Below are 20,556 nucleotides of genomic sequence, written 5' to 3' on the forward strand. Positions count from 1 at the left end.
TCTTAATTTAACAACATTAGTAGCAAGTAAATGAAAACTCCTTGTCAGTATTAAATACGGGAGTGAAGAGAGCGCTGAACCTGGGGTTGAGGGTCTCGGCTAACCGCTAACGGTTTTCGGCAAGATGCGCATCGGCCCTGGCATTCACACAGCTTGTCGTTCTTCAACACCTCACACCACAAAATTATCACGCTCGACAACAGGTCTCTAGCGACGCCAAGGTATGTCGAATTCCCGCTCTCCATCACCAAGGCTGCAGAATAGCGATTTTCTCGATGCCCAAAATTTTATGTTTGCCCCACAATGTCAGGAGCTTTGGGCATGGCGTGGGATCAAGCTATGAGCTGCGGGTTGACACACAAAAAACCTTTTCCACAACGCTGACACTACAGTCTGCATTAGAGAATACACCTGCACAATATGGCCAACCCCAGAGTCGAAGAACTCCCCGACGAGGACGTCCCCAAGGCCGGTGTTGAGGACGCTGGCAGCAGCTCTGAGTCTGAAGCTGGTGATGAGCCAACCATCCCCGGCGGCGCTGCTGTCACCATCCACTCTCGCAATGAGAAGAAGGCCCGTAAGGCTATCGCCAAGCTTGGCCTAAAGCACGTTCCTGGCATTACCCGTGTCACCCTTCGCCGACCCAAGAACGTAAGTTGATCTGAACATGCCAAAGTGGGGAGACACATCCTTGTCAGGCATGGCATGGAGGAGAAGAGAGAAGAGAGTGCTTTGTGGATTGTGTACTGACTGCTTAAAGATCCTCTTCGTTATCAGCCAACCTGATGTCTACCGCTCTCCCTCTTCTAACACCTGGATGTATGTTTTGATATTAGACCGATTGCTCTGCATCAACTTGCTTACGATATTGTAGTATCTTCGGTGAGGCCAAGATCGAAGACCTGAACGCTCAGTCCCAGATCAACGCTGCCCAGCAGCTCGCTGCCGCCGGCGAAGGCGCCAACGCCGACCACGCCGGCCACGACCACTCCCACGAGGGCAAGGGCAAGGCTCCCGAAACCGAAACCAAGAAGGAGGAAGAGGAAGACGACGGCGAGGAGGTCGATGACTCTGGTCTGGAGGCCAAGGACATTGAGCTTGTCATGGCTCAAGCCAATGTGTCCCGAAAGAAGGCCGTCAAGGCGCTGAAAGAGAATGACAACGACATTGTCAACTCGATCATGGCCCTCAGCATATGAGCTTAGCATGTTAAAATTCTTATTTTAGCCAACGTGAATTATTTATGAATTTTACGGGCACGATTGGCAGTCTTCATGTTGTCCTGCGAAGGTCATCTGCTCGACTGGGGGTTGATATTTGGCGCTATCTCATTTTCGATGTTGTAAAACAGAGCAAGCCAAAAGTAGTATTTACTCAATCATTCCGTGATATGTCTACTTCTTGAAGGAAATAAAATAAAATAAATCAAATATATAAGTAGTATCAATACGTTATGGATGTTCGTAGTGGATCCGTCTTCCTGATATTCCCGGCTTAATCACGTGACTGTCCAATCTTTCCGAGCGACCTCACATTCCCGCCAGTGTCAAGTTTGCAAGTTAAGGATCCCTTCTCCGCTCACAACCACACACTGACACTCACAATGGCTGCCCCAGTACGTCACCTGCCAAATTGCTCATGTCGCGGACTGGGCGATCGAAAAAATCGGAGGTTGCTAACCTTGACTACAGCGTAGCGCCGCTCTCAAGATCGACTGGACCAAGGTCAGCACCTCGCTGGGCCTCCGTGGTCAGACCGCGGCGTCTCTGCAGGCCTTCAAGAAGCGCAACGACGAGGCCCGCCGCAAGGTCCTTGTTCTCTCCGAGCAGCCCCAGTCTATCGACTTCGCCTACTACCGCAAGACCCTGAAGAACCAGGCCGTCATCGACGAACTCGAGAACCACTTCAAGAGCTTCAAGCCTGCTTCGTATGATGTGAACCGCCAACTCAAGGCCATCGAGGCATTCGAGGCCCAGGCCATCAAGAGCGCCGAGGAGACCAAGGGTCGCGTCGAGGCCGAGCTCGCCAACTTGCAAAAGACCCTGCAAAACATCGAGACTGCCCGTCCCTTCGACGAGCTCACTGTGGTAAGTGATTATATTGCAAATATCTTGGTATAACTTGGCTTAAATATCCTATAGGACGATGTCGCTGCCGCCCAACCCGAGATCGACGAGAAGACCGCCCAGCTCGTGTCCAACGGCAAATGGGTGCCGGCAGGATACAAGGAGAAATTCGGCAACCTGTCCGTGCTGTAAATGGGTATTTGTTGTTCAATTACAATATCAAATATATCCATCGTGTGACCATTTCGTGCGTTTCAACGTCAAAAACATATTGCAAAGCCTTGTGGCCGGGGGTGAAGCATGGCACTTCATCGATCGTGTATAGCACCACTACTGTTCAATTAGATGCATCCTTTACGTGAGTTTTGACACTCTATGCGGGAGATGATTTTCTGTCGAAAGTTGTCTCTGGCAGTTCATAATGGCATTTCCTTTGTTTAGCCTATTACATTCTCGACATCTTTACTATCTATTCCGCGTCCTAAAGTATCCGTTCGCGCGCATTGAGTGACTATAGTAGCCGATAGTAGCCTTCTCGAACGAGCAGAGACACGCCCGAATGGCATTCTCGACCAAGTACGCATGTCGTCGTGTTCACGTAGTGTAACGATTCGGCGTATATATGATTGGTCTCCAACCTCCAGGGTTTTCTCGAAGTGCTCTCTCATGCACAGCTCCAGCACCTAGTAAGCAGCATCCCAGGGACTACACAAGTTACAAATTCTGTGCAACCCAAAACCATCGACTGCTAGTGGGATACTGTTTCCGGGCGATCATCAGGTCGCCATGTCATTGGTGTCATTCTAAATACACCCCTTGTCCAGGCCACACGAGTCGGGGCAGTCAGCCGACGAATCGTGTGTTCTCTACTGACTCGAGCGTCGAAGCGCGGTTTCCAGTTTCCAGCAGGTCGGGTCAGGCTAAGTCTCGACATTTCATGCAGCATTAATTAACGATGCTTCTGGCCAGCTGTGTATTCTCTTTTAGGAACACGCCCTTTTCTCGCTGATGGGCTTGCCAATCACCACTTCTGGCTTGCGTACTAGGCTGTAGCCTGTGAACCCCTCAATTTAGCTCGAATCCTGTTTCTAGCCTTAGCAGGGAGCACACAATACAGAACCGAGTTATGAGCCCTGTTTGGGGCACCCAGCCTTGAGGGTTCCAACTTGAACACCAGGTTGTCTGACTGACTGACCAGTGACCACAATTGTATCAATTGATGTTGGAGGATTGGATGGAAGGACGGATGCGGCCAGAAGCGAGGACGAGACCCCGCATCTTCTTGGCTGGAGACAAGGCCAGCATGTGTCGGCGGTCAACGAAGCAGCCCATTTCACTGGCATCTCATGCTGCAGCTGCGCGGCTGCCTGTACTAAGATTAATATGTAGGACGTAGTATGATCCGACAGCACTACCGGCTTGTTCCCGTATACTACCACGTCCACGACCTCTGCAGCTACTACCTAGTACCTGCTAGTTAACGTACTACTATAACTATGTAGTATGTATTACTTGCCCAGGACTGACAGGATGGCAACTAGTGGTCAACTAACTAGTAAGTGTTCTGCTCTAAACTCGAACCAATAACTCCGATTTCCCCGTCTCGTTTAATTCTTATTTTATCTTTGCTTTTTCTTCAACCTCTTTTTTTCTCGCCGTCTCCTAGTCTCTCGTTACCCTCACTGTGAACTCGGTTCAATCCTATTTCTCTCAAATAGGCGACCTGTCCACTGCACCTTGCACAACAGGTCATACCTCACCGTCCAGTCTGGCAAAGGATCGTCAAGCCTGGTCGATCCGTGAAGCCAACGCCGCGTTGATCCGCCGCCTCGGGACGCCCAGTCGTCGCGCCCGCCATTAATATTTATTGTTGACATATACCCCACGACCAAATATTGATTTCTCAACGTTGCACATCGCCAACCCAATCACATCCTCGTCTGAGGGTCGCTGTCGGCCATTGCCATTCGGGCCATCCCTGCGAGTGCGCCCAGTCTCTAGCACAGACTCTGCGCATCCACTGAGCCCAGCTTAGCTCAGTTCGTTCAGTTCAGTTCCACAAACATAGAACTAGAGAAAGACAAAGGGAAATAGATACAGACTCCATTCAAAACTTACGAACTGTTTAAAGTGCGGTTCTTTACCCTGCACATCCAAGTTGCTCGTTTGCAACCACAGCATGATTTCGGCCTGTTGGAGCTTGCAACAACTGGTGCGTTTACGGCATGTGAATGAATGAGCGATTGTATGGCTTCGGTTTCCTCTCCTTCATTACGACCATCTCCAAGTCCAGGATCTAGGCCCAGACAAGAGCTTCCAGCGTCGTCGGCCTGGATGTCGCCTCAACTATGCAGACTCGAGACTCTTCCTGCCGAGCTGCTAGAAAAGATCTTCTTCCACAGCCTCGAAGTGAATCTGCCGCGGGCATCACTGCATATTGCTAAAATCCTGTCCCAGCCGATTATCTACAAATGGTTGATCCGGCTAGCCTTCAGCAGTGCCAACAACGGCGCGAGGGCCGATTTCTTCACCCCCGACTTCCTCCCGGCACTGCTAGACTTCTGGGCACTCAGCACCACAGACCGCTCTCGTTTGCAGACCTCCATTCTCGAGTGTCGCTGGAGCACGCTCAGCCTCTTCCGCCAGTGTCAGCGGGACTACGTGAAACACATCATCCGCAAGAAATGCGGCGATCTCAACTTCTCCGCCGACGACCAGTGCAAGCTTGAAAACCTGGACTATTACCTCTGCCGGCCCATGGATTTTGATCTCGCCGTCCACGGCCGTCGAGGCAGTGGCGATCTAGTGCTCAAGGCGAAAGTGGACAGTGCAGATAGCAACAGCAGCAGACACGCTGATCTGAGACTCGCCTTTTGGTTCCATTTCGGCGCAGTGCAGTTGAGCGAACCGAGCCCAGTCTCCTACGAACTGGACGTCTTCCGACTTCCCTGTGCGCCGTCCCCCGATGAACCGCCTCGCATACCCGACAAACTACTCCAAGAGCCATGGACGCCTGAAAAGCTCGAATTCCTAACCCTCTTCTCGCACGACGCATATATTGACGAGGACAACGACCACGAGCGCACGCGAAGAGTGCTGCGGCAACTCATCCGCGACAGAGACTATGCCACCTTTGAGAAGTTACTGGGCATGCATATCAAGACCCGGAACTACAGCTACCCGCAACCCTGGCCTGTCAAGACACGCCATTTCCGCGCCGCGCTCAAACATGCAGAGGGGCCGAATGACTCGTTCGTGCGGTTGTTGTATTATGACCGATGGCAGACCTTGGGAGATCGCGAGCGGGATATTAAGGATGGGTTCATGGCGAATTTGAATCTCCGTCCCGGCAGTATGGGGTTTTAGTTGTTTCTTTGCAGATATTCTAATGATGGTGACATTATTCCCACTCTAATTCATTAAGGCTGTAAACGTTCCTCTACATGATATGTTCATGATGCTTATTCTGTATCAACCGGAAGCCAGGTCTGCGAAACATCAAACGACATACTCTGTATCCAAGGCTTCCGCCACGCATCTGGGTCAACTTCTCCGGCACAGCCCTCCTCAATAAACATCCTTCCCGCTCCACTCTCCGCATTGAGAGCGCCGTAATAAAACAACGCCTCTTCTCTCGGCCTGCTACGCGCAACGTCGATATGCCGCGGCAATTCGACCATGAAATCCAGTATCCACCGCCCAAATGCGACATTTGCGTCTCCGCCACTTCCCTCTGCGAGCCCCATTGCCCATTGCGTGACTTCGGGCGAGTCGGCCGGAACGCTCTCTGCGTTGCAGCGGAGGAGGAGTTTGAATAGAGTTATTATTTCTGTATTGGGCACGGGCAGTTGCACGGTGAGGATAAAATGGTTAGCCGGGATGGCGTAGTATTGTTGCTGAGCGGACTGTTGCGAGGATGGATAAGTAGAAAGAGGGCCTGTTTCAAGGCGTCGTCGAGCGAAGAATTCGTCGATTTTGAGTAGAGTTGTCAGAGCGCGTGTATTTTGTGCCTGGAGCGCATTTTGAATACCCGTCTGTAATGCATCGCGGGAAAAGGAGACATCATGTCCTGTGCCATCGAAGCCGTAAGCATGCCGGAATAGTTCAAGCAGGTTGATCGTCTCATCAGAGAAATTTCCACGGTTGCTTTCCGATTCCCTGCTGCTGCCGCGGAGTAGACGGTCGGGGATAACCCGTAGCCTCAGTACGCGATGGACATGGCGGACGTACTCTTCAGCACAGTTTATGCTGACTGATACCAGCGGGATGACGGACATGTAGTAAGTATTCTCCTTGTGTGACAGGCCTTGAAAAACTTTCGAATCGCCCTTGCGATGCAGGAAGTTATGTAGAGATGCTTTCTCCGCCGGTTCCATGGTGATCCCAGGGCCAGTCCAGAATCTGTGGATCGCCATCTGCATCAGCGCCGGCAGCTGAGCCTGTATCCGGGCCATGGTACACCATTTACACTTCAATATGGTGGCTTGTAAATGCGTGCGCTCTGCGTCGTCCATACGCATTTGGTCGTAATCCGCTGGCTTCAGTGCATCAGCGAGGAACTTCCTGGAGTCAGCGTTGCGCAGCGGCAGGAGACGCCCACTCGTCGCAGCATTCTGATTCTGGTTCTGGTTCTGGTTCTGGCCCTCATCCCAAAAGGCCAGGCGGATCAGCGCGCGATATATCCGCTCGCTCGACACGGCAGCAGCCAGGTACGGCGATGCGTGACACAGGTTGGTTTCCAAGGCGTACAGGAAGATTTTTTCGATCAGCTCGACCGGCAGCTGCTCGAGCAGCGAGGTGCCCTGTCGTCGTTGCTTTTGGGTGTCATCCTCTGGCTCTTTCCATCGCCGTTTGGTGCGGCGAGCGACTTTGCGGGCCTCGAGTTCTGCGAAGGACAGTGGTGGCCGGCCGCCGAGGTTTCGACGTTTCCTGGCAGTTCCAGTCAACCCACGCATTCGAGTTGTCAATACTAAAGTAAGGTTAAAGTAGGATAGAGTAAAAAGCCAAAAAAGAAAACCTGGGCCCGCGCTGATTGGCTGGCCCAGCTCCGGGTTGGCAGAGCACGTGCCGGCGGACTACGGCCGGAACAGGGAAGGCGCCGATGCGGGGCACCCCCAGGCGTTTTCTTTTTTTGCTTTTTTCGTCTGCTCGTGACGTCAACTGCCAGCTTTTTTCGCTGGGACGCGCCGGTCAGTTACAAACTTAACCGCAAATGCTACAGTGCTATTCCTTGCTTGCGGTGCGCACGTTTCGTAGTTGTATTGCTGTGGCAATCTGGTTGAACGGAATGAGCATGACGTCAACTGCATCCAGCCGACATTGCAGACAAACAAAGCTACTTATTTAATTATGTAGTGATGACGGAGCTCCCTTCCTCTTGCAAACACCCTTCCACTTTCCCCACCACCACCACCATCATCATTCGACCTGCACGAGGAAAGGATTGCTTTTATCAAGTTTTAATCCTGATCGTCCGTCCTGACGTGCCTGACCGACGCCACAGTTCTGCTCCTGGCGTGGACTAGTTTTCTTTTTTGTGATATAAAAACCCGTCGCTGGTGTTACCGTACCGCACTCTGTTCAAGATGCTTCCCTTCACATACACCCCCGTCAAAACAACCGCGTCTTCCTCATCATCCTCTGTCTACGAGCATACACCGAGTATCAACGACTACGTGTCTGAGTCTGAAGACGACGAGTAGTTTACTTTCCAATTCAGCGCGAAACTACCATACATCTATCGCCATGGGTGCTATTGTGTCCTGTGTACGTTTTCACCCGATTACTTGATCAATGCTCAATACTCATGATTGTACAGATCGAAGCCATCTTCGGCGCAATCGGTACCTGCCTGATGGCCATCGTCAACGGCATCGGCGCAGTCCTGCAAGCCATCATCTCTGGCATCGTCACCATCTTCGATGTGATTATCTCCTGTCTGACCTGCGGCCATGCTGGTGGAAGAAGGCGGCGGAGGAGAGCAGCTATTTAGCACACACAAGGATAAAGAGGGGAAGTTGGAGGCACATCTGGAGGATGTGAACGATTCTTTGATATTGTTATGTGAATCGATGGATCGATAGGAAGGAGTTATGAGAGGTGTTGTGTTTTGGGTTCTTTTTCACTATTCTCCCGAATCGTTTAATGATACCTTTGTCGCTATGTCTTCCTTCTAGCGAGTGTAATTGTTAGTTAACGAAATGAACCCGAATGATATTTATCTGCATACATTATTATATTGATTTTGATATGTATTACGAATTACTCAGTATCCGGAGTATCCCTCTTACCCTCCCAGCAATCGTCAGCTCATACCCCGTCTCCACCACGCCCTTGCACAGTTCCCACGCCCCATCCCCATTTCTCTTTCGATCCTCGCCCTTGTATATCGGATAGTCGATTCTCGGCGGGATCTGCGTGTTGAGAAGTCCAGGGAAACGATCGACGCAGACAGCTTTCAGATTGCTCACGCCCCTCAATCCCTCCTCGCCCGCAAAACGGCCGTATCCAGATCCCTTGACACCGCCAAAGGGGAGCTGCACTGCATAGTACGCGCCAAAATCGTTGACAGCAACCATACCCGCCTTGATACCGGAAACGCACGCCTCTACATCCCTGCTATTGTAGCCGAAGACGCTGGCGCCGAGCGCATATTGGCTGGAATTTGCGATTGAAATCGCGTCGGAAACAGACGTTGCACGCATAATGATCATAACCGGTGCGAATAGTTCCTCTTGAGCGATACGCATGGATGGTGTCACGTCGACCAGAAGTGTGGGTGCGAAGTAGTGTCCGTTAGGATATTTGGGGTGGTTGTACTGTTTACCACCGTGGATAAGTCGCGCGCCCTGTTTGACTGCGTCCACAATGAGGGATTCAAGACGAGTGAATCCGCCGGGGGAAATCATGGCCCCGACATCGGGGGTGAAATTGAACTTGGAATCGAGAAGGATAGAGCCCAGTTTGAGCTCCTTAACACGCGGCGTGACAATATCAATGATCTTGTCGTATGTGCCCGGAAGTGCAATCACACGCTCTGCCCCTACGCAGTTTTGACCCGCGGATTGGAATACTCCGCGCATGAGGATGGATGCGACGGAACTGAGGTTTTTGATGGTGGTTGTATCGTCCAGAATCACAAACGGATCCTTCCCACCGAGTTCGACTGTGACGGGAATAAGCGATTTTGCTGCAGATTCGCAGACCTTGTGGGCCACAGGTCTAGAACCAATAAAGGTCAATTGTGAAATGTCTGGATGAGAGGTGAGGACATCTGCCACTTGGGGGAGGCAAATCACAAGCTGGACTAGGTCAGGCGAATGGCCGCAGCTCGTCAGGGCTCGGCGAATGATGTCAATAAAGAATGTTGAGCTCCAAGCAGTTTGTTCAGAAGGTTTCACAACAATCGAATTACCCGCGAACAAAGCGCTGATGACTGGCGAGATCAGATTATGGAATGGGTAGTTCCACGAAACGCAAGCGGAGACGACACCGAGCGGCTCGTAGCGAACCGTATTCTTTTTGTACATCATGAGGAAATTTGTAGGCCGTGATTCGGCTGTAAGTGCCTTCTCGCCGTGGTCGATCGTCCACTTGAGTTTTTCCGCAGTGACCAGGATCTCGCCCAAGGATGCATCGACTTTTGTTTTTCCAGAATCCAAACAGCACGCGGTCACAATGTCATCTTGATGTTTGAGGACATACCTACCAAAATATCAGCCTTGTTCTCTAACCCTTACCTCGTGAAGATGTAAGGACAACTTACTTGAGTAGTGTTTTAAGCAGCCTCCTCCGTTGCACAAACGTTGTCTGCGCCCATTCCACCTGTGCGCGTTTCGCGGTTTGGATATCACGATTGACCGACTCGGCCGTTGCAAGGGGTATACCAGAACCCAGAATCCGTCCATCAGCAGGGCAGTAACTCACGATGCGATCCGAGTTCCACTTCTACCATTCCAATTAGCGCAGTCCATCCCCAGTCTCAAATACAGGTACATACTCCTTTGACTTGACCTTCTAGTATTTCCTTTTCCTCTCCCTGCACATCCTCCCATTTCTTCCCATCCCAATCCGACCGCAGCTGTGGCGGCAGTGGGACGTTGAATTTGACCGGAGCTTCCCTGCGACTGCGCAAGTAGAGATATCCGAAATAAAGCGCTAGCAAAGACACGATTCCTGCAATAGAACCTAGTTTGAGTGATTCGCAGTCAATGTCCACATCGGCCAGAATAGACTGGACCAATGGCGGGAGATGTGACAGCAATTGCTCCATTGTTGGGTCAGTATGAAGCAAAAGGGGTTCATTCGGGTTGGAGCTGCATATTATTTTCTGCCGCTTTCTGGAAGCTGTCTGTGGGGTAGCACAAAGGCGGTGAGAGGTACATCCACCAATAGAGTATGACTTGCGCTGTACCTATAAAATTGTATTCACTACCTGCATTGTCTATTACCTACATGTTAGAGATTAGATGGCGTATCTATTTCTTCTGGCTGCTGTCGGAGATTCTTCCACTTTTTCTGATGGAGGAACCACCGGCGCCGGTACGAACTAGCAATTACAACCTGTTTATAAATTTCAGACCAGATAATATATAATGGTGGTCAGTGTACTGACTGTCATCTACTAGCGAGCAAGAAGGGTATCATCTTTCTTAATACTAGTTCTAGGGAGATCTAGCCCTCGAGCTTCGATCTATATTGCGTTTAGCTAAGTCCCTGATAGATTTACTCTGGGGAGATGCCAAGTTTGAGATTACATTTCACTACTGAGCCCTAGTGCCCTTGTCCACTCACTGGGAAACGTCCCGTACGTGATTTTGAGTGATCCTTATGTGTGCGGCGAGATCGCCTCCCCAGAATCTGCGCCAAATTTCACATCAAATTCCCGCCAAATCTTGCTAAGGCCTTATGATCATTGGCTCAATTCTGTTCGCTATAATTCGCTACCTATACTGCTCTTACACGTGACAAATACCATTAGCCGTCTATTCTATGACTGAACCTAGTTAGCTATCTCTCTTAATTACTTTAATGCTAAGACCACTGTATACAAGCTTTAAACTATATATATACGATATCTTACTTTGATTCCACTGGGCTATCTTAATGTGTACTTTCATGATATTATGACTGTTAGATCTATGAGTCTGTCCACTGTCCCTCTCCTAGCTGCTAGTCCGTGCGCTCAGCCTAATTGGGATGGATCCTAGCATAACGAAAAGAAACCGAAAGTCATGTGTCTTTCAGAATATTTGGCACCATGTCTAGATAGATAAGTTCTTTGCGACTTAGGCTTGTATTCATAATCTAATCGGATTTTTGCACTAAGCTTAATTAGTTGATGAGTAATCAGTAGCGCGTCTAAAGTCCAGCATGTGTCACAGTCCCACGTGACTAGCGAAGCACGGCTAGATCCTCATTCAATTCCTGAGCAACTAGTTGTTCTAGAATTACTATTACTGGACGATATTAATCATCTGAGACAAACGGTTCCTAATTTCTTTACATATAACAAGGCCATTGAGTATGAAAACAGGCTCGTAGTAGAGGCCTTGTTTACGGAGTACCAACAATATCAGCGCAGAAACTGTAATAGGGATAGACCCAGGGGGCATGTTCAAGCCTAATCCGGCAGGACCGGGGTGCTCAGGGATACCCCAGGGGTCAATTGTGATATATCACAATTGATACCATAAGACCCCGGGCATGATGCCAGTACCCCTCACCTCGCTATATATGCCTTTATCTAGTTAGATTAGGTATCAATGACCTAAGATAGGGACTCAGATATATAGACTTGGTTTCTTACCTGGAGGGAGGAAACCAAGCAATATCTTTTATATAATCTTTGACATAACTTTCAATATAAGTCTACTCGGCTTCGAATAACCTTCGGCTCGAAGCCTTCCCTAACTATATAATCTAAACCAATAGCTTCCTTCCTAGTAGCCTTGCTCTATAGCATAAATATCAATCGGTGAAGCTTCAACTCACCCACATCTAGTCTATCCAGACACCCTCGGACACGGCCCTGCCAGACCGTGTTACAGAAACCTTCGCTTATTGTTAGAGCTTGACTGAATAGTTATTATTATGGCTCGCTCTAAAAAGAGCACATCGAAGGGGAAAGCAAATGAAAAGAATGAGAATCAACATATATCATCACAAGATTCTTGCATGCTTCTGCAGCTTCCGGGCGAGATACGTAATCTGATCTATTCGCACCTCTTTACCTCGACAAGACTCACCTTTGGCAAACGGAGCATAAGCCGCATTTCAACAAAAAGAATAAAACCTACACCTAACTCTCTGGCAGTGCTTCGTACCTGCAGCTTGATCAAACAGGAAGCTGGGGCTCTTTGGCTTGGTCAAGTCTTGTTCAACTTTGAATGTGTAGAAGATATGCTTGACAAGCTCTCGGTACTGCCTTCGACCACACTTTCTCAGATTCGTCATATCCGCGTCAGTGGACGTCCCCTGATGCTTACGCCGATAGGTGACGATGACGATATACACTACAGGCTTGTATGGGCCCTCAAGTTACTTCCGGGGTTGTGTCTGGATACGCTCAGCGTTCTCGGCCTGTCTAGAGGCGAAATTGCCTACGATACCCTTGAAGGGTTAGTTAAGTACGGTAATGGATGGAAGGAGCTCCACTTCATCACACCTAACTCCAGTATGCTCGGCTTCAAAAAGCTGGATATGTTCATGGCAGACCCATACTGGCGGAAACCTCAACCGAGCACTTGGAATGACATTCTGATCCAGCGGGACGGTGTGGACTCCGGGGCTTCCATCACTATTTACCGATCTACTCGATTCGATACACCAGGCACAGTGGTCAAACCTGCAACACGTCAGCTCTTTGAGCAGAAACCACCATCCCCAGAAGACTTAGAAACGTTCGGAGTGGAAGAAGAGAGGCAGTTGCTAGGCATAAATGAAAGAGGGAAGGAATTACTAGTGGTTGTAAAACGTGGTCATCATGCTCACACCTCAGAACAAGATAGCCCCCCGTATCCATTGGAACAAGACATCCGGCAATGGGCGAATGGCTTGACTTGGGCAGAAATTCGACGCCAATGTATTGACTTCTCACAAGAGAGTGATGATGATCCCGACTTTATAGAGGAAGATGAGGACGTCCAGGTCGATAGGTATAATGATGTTGACGAGTATGCATGGAATCCTGTTAACTAGATGAGGATGTCTTATACTGTTGTAGCATTTCTGACGAGTCTACTACTCTCTTAGAAACAAAACCAATGTATACACGATTGAACTTTGGTATTATTATCTGGGTGAAGTGGTGTAGGTGGAAATAAAAGCTGCTTACATGTCCCAAACTTCGTTTTATTGTTATGTAACTAATCGAGTTGGAAAGTCAGATTGCAGAGTAGCTAGACTGAAATCGTAATTAGCGTAGCATACTGTAAAAGGTAAAAGAAAGTTCTCTGACTTGCAGTATACTTTCCTATTCCCATTCTACAATTTTATCCTTCCAACCAAATCAAAAAGTTTGTAACGTTTTTGTTCTCTTGCTCCATGTACAATCTACTTCCCTCTCCATTGCCCTTTTCATGTTGGTTCAGGGCATCTGTGTGCGAAGCGCACGTCATCAATAATATACGGGATGTACAGCACCGCGCACAACCCGACCAAGGGCAGTAGGTCGAACTGGGAGGGGCCCTCGGTAAATGGCTCAGTACAGTGCTCAGTACAGTAATACATATTGAATACACCATTTAAAAGCTGGAAAAATCAGAAATCGCGCAAATTCACTTCGTTCCAGGGTGACGGCGTGCGACAGCGCGCGTCACCAGTTCCCTGGTATCCAATCAAAAGACGACTGGAGTGCGATATAGAAAGACGAGTGCCCAGTACTTCGCAACCTTCACTTGAGAGGAGAATCCTTTGCTCGGCACAGTATCATGGCCAATCAAAAGTCAACAAAGAATGAAGTGTGCATATGGTAATAGACTATTTTCTACTAAGCCAGTCTAAAAAACAATATCCATTCTGCCTGGTAGTTATTAATAGATGTTATGAATCTGCAGCAGGATTCTAGCTTTCTCAAGCACATCTTAAATCCCCTTCACCCTTGCACAGGCTGGCTCCAGTCACCTATCTCTTTTACATCCTCTGGTCGGAATTGTCGCCTTAGACGATATCAACGAGTTAGAACATCGCATTTTACTTTCTTGATATGGTCTGTTCTTACTATTAAAAACTAAATCCTTAAGCTAGGCCAACCAGGTCGATCCTCGTTCTATTTCTCTCCCTTTGGACTCTCGGGACAGCGACAAACGACAGCCCGACTTTTACGAATCCTCCTGCATCAGGAACGACTGGGGAGGTCAGAGATGACCTCGAATATATCGTCGGGTAATCCATTAACATAACCTGGGACTCGGATTTGGAGGAAAATATGGACTTCTGGCTAGTCCAGGACACTTCCAGAGGTGGAGATAGCTGTCCTTTATACGGATCTACACTTTGCGGCGAGATTGCAGGTATGTTACTCTAACGATGTAAACGAAAGTTGGAGAAATGTATATTCCTGACAACTATTTTCAGCCAGCGTGCCGAATAACGGATCACTACCGTGGGTTGTCAGTCAAATGTCCATGAGAACCTCTGATGTCTATTACATCGTTGCCCGCGGGGATAATGAGGGTTTCAACTCTCATTATATTAATATCACCGAAGCTTCTCCATCGACTAGCACTGCTACAAGCCTTCCAGGACCTACATCCACCTTGTCACCGTCACAGACATTTCAGGCCGTCGCTACACCATCGTCATCACCATCATCGCAGGCTAGTACTTCTCAACCAGTGGGTGCAATTGTCGATGGAGTAGTAGGAGGAGTCGCTGGGGTTGGTATTATCGCTGTTCTTTCTTTTCTTCTCTATGGAGAAAAGAAGAAGCAAAAGCAAGCTTCTGGTTATCAAGGCGTATATGTACTAACACCCTATTCTGAACCCATGGAAGATCCGTGGAAACCCGAGGTGCAGGCTCCGCACCCAGAGATGGACGATACATCACGTTGTCGTTCCTAATTACCTTGATGATACCAATTAGACATTATCATTTTGAATATGCTCTCTTATGAATAGAGAAAGATCAAAACCTAACACTTTATCTATTGACATTAGAGGTTCGACGATATGCGAACTGACGACTTTATGATAATGTATAATTTTGTTGAAGTCACTATATTATAGTTTTAAAACCGCATATAAAACCTTTAGGCTGAATATAATGTTAATTAAATCTGAAAGCCTTTAGATTCTGTATTCTCTTCACCATCTACGCCATCATTTTCCTGGTTTACGATACTGAAAACACAAACGAAGCCTGCTTGTTAGAGTAATTGGAGTAGAAGATACAGAGAAAACCAAATTAAATGGTTTTCTGTATTGTCTGAGGGGGACGGGGTCAGTTGATAAATAAAGAAGGAGGGTAACAGAGAAGCATAATTAGAAAAATCGGGGGAAAAGTCGACACACCAGGTGGAAGGCAATGAGTAGAGTAACCATGATTATCACGGATTGACAACTTGAAGAACGAACCACTCTTGGGCCAAGAGTCAAAAACGGCGAGTGTTGCTCAAGTTTAATCAAGAAAACCATAACGTGGTCGACATTTGAATCGCATGGTATCGACTATGAAGTATGGTATATACTGTTTGGATATTTGAATTTGAATTCATGGAGAAGAAACACCTCTTAGGGAAATAGAAAAGGGCACTATAACTATCTATCAATTGATCTATCTAGGTTCCTAAAAAATCGACTGTCTTTACTCTAAGGTATTATAGGTATTTTTTAAATGGATAATATACATATCAAATTGTTCTAATTTATATAGGACTCCAATAATATGTATACTTTTTCAATAATTCTTAAGTTAATAGAATATTGAAAAATATAATTGAAAATGAGAATGAAATAGATTATATTTCTGTCATCAATCATGATTTGAGAATGCTAGAGCTCAGACAACACAAAATTAAAGACTTAGGATTTGAAAATAAGGTTACAAAACATATTCATTTAACATACTCATTCCGTAATTTTCCCAGCGCGCGAGAAAGTGTCTCAGCAATGTTACGTGCCATATCCGACTTTTTTCCAAGCAGCCATTGCCCCTTGATACAATACTCAGCCTGCTCCATATTCCGCTCGAAATCAAGACTACTATGCCCGTAAGTAGTCCTGGATAAGCGTAGGGACTGATCCGCTTCAGATAAAAAGACCACACAAGCCTTGGTAAATGCCCTGATCAGAATCATTGTCCAAGGCTCGGTTAAAAGTGTTCCCTCGTTGACAGCTTGGTGAAAACCCGGCATCTGCGGTACACCGAGAGTAGTATCTCTGGTAGTCGGAGTAGCAACTCTTGCTAAATCCGATAGCTCCATGGCACTATGCCTCCTAATTTTCCTAGCGATCTGACTGTTTATACGATTGCAAGCTGCGTCTTCCATACCCAAGGCATTCTCGTCGATAAATTCCAGCAGATCCGCAAACATCAAAGCGGCGAGGTGCCAGTGCGCAGAGATACAGACAAACCAGCCCTGTATGCGCAGTGGAATGGCACTATAGTTCTGAACGAGCTGTCTAAAGAAGGCGCCGTGTGTCTTGTTCCAGTATTCATATAGCGACCTTGTGCTGTGGATGATGTCTTCAATTTGCTCTTCATGGGAGCTCTTTCGAACAGCGTTTTGTAGGTACGACAGGTGACGAAAAAGAAGAACTTTAACAGGTGCTGACTTGACGACGTCTTTGGCAGCCGCCTCGTAGGTGCAGGGCCATTGCATTGCATGCGCCTCTTTGAGGCTTCCTTGCACAAAAAGTTCGAGATTCCACCGGTTTCGTGCGAGAGACTTATCTATAGTCGCAGCTTGCTGAATCCCCTTTTGCGCTTCGTGCTGGCAGTCCTCATCTAATACCACGACTGGCCGTTCGTTCATGGATGAGGAGACGGTGTCAAACATGATGGCTAGCCAGTAGAGCAAGCCAATCGTAGCTCGGTCCTCACAGTTAAAGCCTACAGTACCATAGACTCCCTTCTCTTGACTACCATATTGGCTGCCGAGGCCCTTATCGAGTATATCACAGCGAAACTTCAGTGAGTGCATTTTTCGAGCTGCTCTCTCGATGTATATTGGTGGCCCTTCTTTGTGTATTATATCACGCAATTGACCCAAGACTAAGTCTATAGTAAACTTGCAGTCATTTTCCCCGGTTAGATGCCCATGATTCTGGTTGTCAGAATTCCATGGCCGTTGTGTCAATCCAAAAATCAGCTCGGCACAGGCTACCCTATACGACTCCACATCAGCAACATCTTGTAGAGCACGGTGTGCTTGGTCCCAAAATTGATTTTGAAGAATGCGGTCGAACTCGCTAGTGATACCACCTGAAATGTCATCATTCTCATGATTGAGATGGTTGGTAGGATATTTCTCTTGCTGCCGCTGACTGCCCTGCGCCCACTGCGTAGCGAAGGACATAATGGCAAGGTGCAGAGCCTTGGACGCGGCTTGGTCTTCTGAGCGTGTCAGTTGTAGAAAATTGCTGGCTTGTGCGACACGATCAAGCTTAATCGTGCGTTGGTATATCCTATTGGACCACGATGAACCCCATTCTGGGATGATTTGACTAATCTTTCGCGACGGTAGTTGGTAGGGACAGGTCATCTCAGTCAACCAACATGACAAATTGTGCTCTAGCACATCATGGTATATTTGAAGTAGGTTTGTTGAAGTCAGGTGGTAGTTGTATGTGGTGATCATTTGTTGATCGATAGAAAATGGAGAAAGCGGACTTCTGGGGCTATTCCGGCTGGATGATGGTTGATTAAAAGACATACAGGTGGAGTCACTCGGCTGCTGAGGGGGTTTTGATGAGATTGGTTGGAGACTGCTATACTCCTGAGAGTTTTGTATACCTTGGAAGGTTGGCCACATCGGATCAAGCTGGGAATCAGAAGACTGCTGGGTAGAGATGCCCGACAGTAGGAGATCAGAAAGAGATCCTGCAGATGTTGATGTGGCTGGCATATCTGCCTGCATCTCCTCCGGGAAGGACTCGTTATCACTAAAGATGGAACTGGGCAGCATTGAACCATAGTCCACCAAGGATCCGGTCAAATCCAAATTGGCTGGTTCCCAGGTCATAAGCTCCTGCATAGAATTTGGTTCGTCGAGGTCAGCCCATTTTCCTAACTTAACCCCAACACGGGACTCCCCAGTCTTCCATGGGGAGAGAAGATCATCCATCAAATTCTCGGAATAGGATTCTTGGCCAGGTGTTTTCAGGGCAGGACGAGTCTGCAATAGGGCCCACTCCATGGTACAGCGTTTTTTTGTTCTGGCGCAGTATGAACACGGTAGTCGCCGGCCATCAACATTGCTAAATGATGCTTGTCGGGTCAGATCTGGACACAATGCATCGCATGCTCGTTTAGATTTTCTGCATTGGTCGCAAGAGTGGTTCTGGCGCCTGACTCTGGACCCTTGTGCAAATATTGGAGCACGTTTCTGGACAGGCATGACGGCAACAGTCGTTGCTTTTTCTTCTTTCACTTTGAACGATGCAATGCAGGACTAAAATGAAATGCTGTAGGTGAAGGATACGAAGTGAGGCTAGTGGAGTAGGACGAGTGTTGCATGGAGCATTTTGCGGGGGACCAGAGACTCTTATACCATTGGTGCGTGTCGGGGGCAGGGTTCCCCGCATTTCCCTGGATCTACATATGTACCATATTGTTTATCTGAAGGCATGGAAGAGTGCTTACGGTAATACCGAGGTCAATGACAAAGACTAAGTAAAATTTACTTTTGCTTTGAAAAAGAAAGCACAGATATGTGACTACTTAGGTACTTAGATAAATTCCAGCACATCTAACCTCATTGACCTAGCGCTTTATATATCTCGGCCTCAATTGCCCCCCATAGACCAAGCACTTTGGGGTCCGCGAAGGGCAAGATCTGCGTACAAATAATGCCGGCAACGCCCTTCTCCCGGTCTGCCCACCACCACAAATTCGGCAGCCCGGCCCAGTGCACAGTGCCATTGGACCGCCCTGTGGCGCCGCCGTTACTCAGCATAAATGTCAGTCCCCAACCCTGTTGTGGATCACCAGGAACCGGATACAACTCCGGAATAGGGTTGGTGAGGTCCGGCTTTGCAGCTGGGATGCCCTGGCGGCTGTAGTTGGGGAACTGGGGAACTTGGTTGGAAAACATATTGTCGACGGTTTCCTTGCGAAGCAACTTGATACCCGTTCTCGGGCACGTTCCATCGTTTAATAACACAGCTAGAACCTCTGCGGAGACAAGTCAGTGTATGGAATCTCTCTAGGGTTTCAGGTCTTCTCACTGCAGTACTCTTGCGGCCTTGCAAACATGCCTGCGCCGCCGCTGTTGAAAACCCTGGCGATTTCGGCCTGGTTGTCTAGGTCAACAACAAGAGGCGCCCGAAGAAGATGGTCCCGGGCCCGCAAAGTGCCGTCTGGGTTTCTACTGTTCATATACGCCAGCCTCCGGCGCATATCGTGGTTCGGAATCATGGACATATCCTTGATTCCAAGGGGCAAAAAGACATGTTTCTGGAGATAGGCATTCAGCGTCATGCCAGTTGCACGCTCCAGCGCAACCCCGGCCCAATCGATACCCACCTGCATTTATTAACAATGGACTTTATACACTTGAATAAATGATTCTTACACCATATTCCCAACCTTCGCCAGGTTGGAAAAGAAGAGGCAGCTTCATATCTTCTATTCGTCCAGAAAACTCATCCACGCCAACCGGATACGACCACTGTCTCAATCTGTCATTAAAGAACGTGTAGCCAAATCCGGAAGTATGAGTCAACAGCATCCGCAGGGTAATTGTACGTTTCTTATCCTCAAAGGTGCCATCTGGTCGCAAAATCTTGAGACTCTTCAATTCGGGACAAAGACTCTCTGTCTGCAACCCATCATCCAGTTGAAGAATCCCCTGTTCAATCAATTTCATGCAGGCGACACCAACTAGCATTTTCGTGCAGGATGCAATCCAGAAAACATTGTCTAAAGCCATAGGATCGTTAGATCCTGTTCCTCGCTTACCAGCGGAGTGAGCGAGAAGTTCGCTGCCATCTTTATCAATGACCACGACAGTAACCCCGGGGATACCGGACTTCTGGTCCTCACAGGCCTTGTCTATAATGTTGCGGAGATATGAAGTTACCTGTACGTCGAAAGGCATGCTTAAGGCTTGTTCAGGAAGGGTGGCGATTGCGCGGGTATTTGTGAGAATTGAGTATACAGGGTTGGATTTACGTTCGAGAAGGGAGTAGGGGTGCTCGTGAGACTAAAAGCGTTGTTTATTTAACAATAAACTCAGACAGTCTGTTGTAATTGACTTTTTGATACCATCTGTGATTTCGATTAGGGCTTCCTCTGATTCTGGAGCGGCTGTATACGGTTACGGAGCCGC

At 48.2% G+C, this 20,556-nt stretch overlaps 9 protein-coding genes across 9 annotated transcripts; 5 read left to right on the plus strand and 4 right to left on the minus strand.

Annotated features, from left to right (window-relative positions):
- On the plus strand, positions 1 to 1,432 carry BGW36DRAFT_382248 (nascent polypeptide-associated complex subunit alpha). The gene is made up of 3 exons (XM_046216504.1): positions 1 to 651; positions 761 to 819; positions 875 to 1,432. Exons 1-3 carry the CDS (start codon positions 421 to 423, stop codon positions 1,197 to 1,199), a joined length of 615 nt encoding a protein of 204 aa, XP_046070324.1. The 5' UTR covers positions 1 to 420; the 3' UTR covers positions 1,200 to 1,432.
- A 42-nt stretch (positions 1,433 to 1,474) lies between these two features.
- Positions 1,475 to 2,493, plus strand: BGW36DRAFT_382251 (putative ATP synthase D chain, mitochondrial). The gene is made up of 3 exons (XM_046216505.1): positions 1,475 to 1,615; positions 1,692 to 2,087; positions 2,142 to 2,493. The coding sequence occupies exons 1-3, from the start codon at positions 1,604 to 1,606 to the stop codon at positions 2,256 to 2,258; spliced, it is 525 nt and encodes a 174-aa protein (XP_046070325.1). The 5' UTR covers positions 1,475 to 1,603; the 3' UTR covers positions 2,259 to 2,493.
- Positions 2,494 to 4,400: 1,907 nt separating this feature from the next.
- BGW36DRAFT_429067 (uncharacterized protein) lies at positions 4,401 to 5,432 on the plus strand (the record flags this gene model as incomplete). Its single annotated transcript, XM_046220636.1, has 1 exon — positions 4,401 to 5,432. The coding sequence occupies one exon, from the start codon at positions 4,401 to 4,403 to the stop codon at positions 5,430 to 5,432; it is 1,032 nt and encodes a 343-aa protein (XP_046070326.1).
- Positions 5,433 to 5,527: 95 nt separating this feature from the next.
- BGW36DRAFT_429068 (uncharacterized protein) lies at positions 5,528 to 8,019 on the minus strand (the record flags this gene model as incomplete). Its single annotated transcript, XM_046220637.1, has 2 exons — positions 5,528 to 6,995; positions 7,871 to 8,019. 2 exons carry the CDS (start codon positions 8,017 to 8,019, stop codon positions 5,528 to 5,530), a joined length of 1,617 nt encoding a protein of 538 aa, XP_046070327.1.
- A 301-nt stretch (positions 8,020 to 8,320) lies between these two features.
- Positions 8,321 to 10,338, minus strand: BGW36DRAFT_429069 (putative oxidoreductase; the record flags this gene model as incomplete). Its single annotated transcript, XM_046220638.1, has 3 exons — positions 8,321 to 9,770; positions 9,832 to 10,013; positions 10,066 to 10,338. The coding sequence occupies 3 exons, from the start codon at positions 10,336 to 10,338 to the stop codon at positions 8,321 to 8,323; spliced, it is 1,905 nt and encodes a 634-aa protein (XP_046070328.1).
- Positions 10,339 to 12,050: 1,712 nt separating this feature from the next.
- On the plus strand, positions 12,051 to 13,377 carry BGW36DRAFT_382259 (uncharacterized protein). The gene has a single exon (XM_046216506.1). It carries the CDS (start codon positions 12,159 to 12,161, stop codon positions 13,263 to 13,265), a length of 1,107 nt encoding a protein of 368 aa, XP_046070329.1. The 5' UTR covers positions 12,051 to 12,158; the 3' UTR covers positions 13,266 to 13,377.
- Positions 13,378 to 14,493: 1,116 nt separating this feature from the next.
- Positions 14,494 to 15,127, plus strand: BGW36DRAFT_429071 (uncharacterized protein; the record flags this gene model as incomplete). Its single annotated transcript, XM_046220639.1, has 2 exons — positions 14,494 to 14,578; positions 14,643 to 15,127. The coding sequence occupies 2 exons, from the start codon at positions 14,494 to 14,496 to the stop codon at positions 15,125 to 15,127; spliced, it is 570 nt and encodes a 189-aa protein (XP_046070330.1).
- Positions 15,128 to 16,119: 992 nt separating this feature from the next.
- BGW36DRAFT_453063 (uncharacterized protein) lies at positions 16,120 to 18,624 on the minus strand (the record flags this gene model as incomplete). The annotated part of the gene is made up of 1 exon (XM_046221862.1): positions 16,120 to 18,624. One exon carries the CDS (start codon positions 18,622 to 18,624, stop codon positions 16,120 to 16,122), a length of 2,505 nt encoding a protein of 834 aa, XP_046070331.1.
- A 290-nt stretch (positions 18,625 to 18,914) lies between these two features.
- BGW36DRAFT_344419 (beta-lactamase/transpeptidase-like protein) lies at positions 18,915 to 20,459 on the minus strand. The gene is made up of 3 exons (XM_046213172.1): positions 19,801 to 20,459; positions 19,454 to 19,751; positions 18,915 to 19,400 (listed from the first exon to the last, which is right to left on the minus strand). Exons 1-3 carry the CDS (start codon positions 20,323 to 20,325, stop codon positions 18,982 to 18,984), a joined length of 1,242 nt encoding a protein of 413 aa, XP_046070332.1. The 5' UTR covers positions 20,326 to 20,459; the 3' UTR covers positions 18,915 to 18,981.
- Between the last annotated feature and the right edge of the window lie 97 nt (positions 20,460 to 20,556).

This window comes from Talaromyces proteolyticus (assembly GCF_021365285.1).
Source record: "Talaromyces proteolyticus strain PMI_201 chromosome Unknown BGW36scaffold_8, whole genome shotgun sequence".
NCBI lineage: Eukaryota > Fungi > Ascomycota > Eurotiomycetes > Eurotiales > Trichocomaceae > Talaromyces > Talaromyces proteolyticus.

Bases quoted from the DNA above. Each gene is read 5' to 3' on its own strand.
- BGW36DRAFT_382259 (XM_046216506.1), top strand. From the start codon at position 12,159: ATGGCTCGCTCTAAAAAGAGCACATCGAAGGGGAAAGCAAATGAAAAG.
- BGW36DRAFT_344419 (XM_046213172.1), bottom strand. From the start codon at position 20,325: ATGCCTTTCGACGTACAGGTAACTTCATATCTCCGCAACATTATAGAC. The intron at 19,752-19,800 runs GTAAGAATCATT...TAATAAATGCAG, and splicing joins GCGAAGGTTGGGAATATGGT to GTGGGTATCGATTGGGCCGG. The intron at 19,401-19,453 runs GTGAGAAGACCT...TTGTCTCCGCAG, and splicing joins AAGGCCGCAAGAGTACTGCA to AGGTTCTAGCTGTGTTATTA.
- BGW36DRAFT_382251 (XM_046216505.1), top strand. The intron at 2,088-2,141 runs GTAAGTGATTAT...AATATCCTATAG, and splicing joins CCTTCGACGAGCTCACTGTG to GACGATGTCGCTGCCGCCCA.
- BGW36DRAFT_382248 (XM_046216504.1), top strand. From the start codon at position 421: ATGGCCAACCCCAGAGTCGAAGAACTCCCCGACGAGGACGTCCCCAAG. The intron at 652-760 runs GTAAGTTGATCT...GACTGCTTAAAG, and splicing joins CCCTTCGCCGACCCAAGAAC to ATCCTCTTCGTTATCAGCCA. The intron at 820-874 runs GTATGTTTTGAT...ACGATATTGTAG, and splicing joins CCCTCTTCTAACACCTGGAT to TATCTTCGGTGAGGCCAAGA.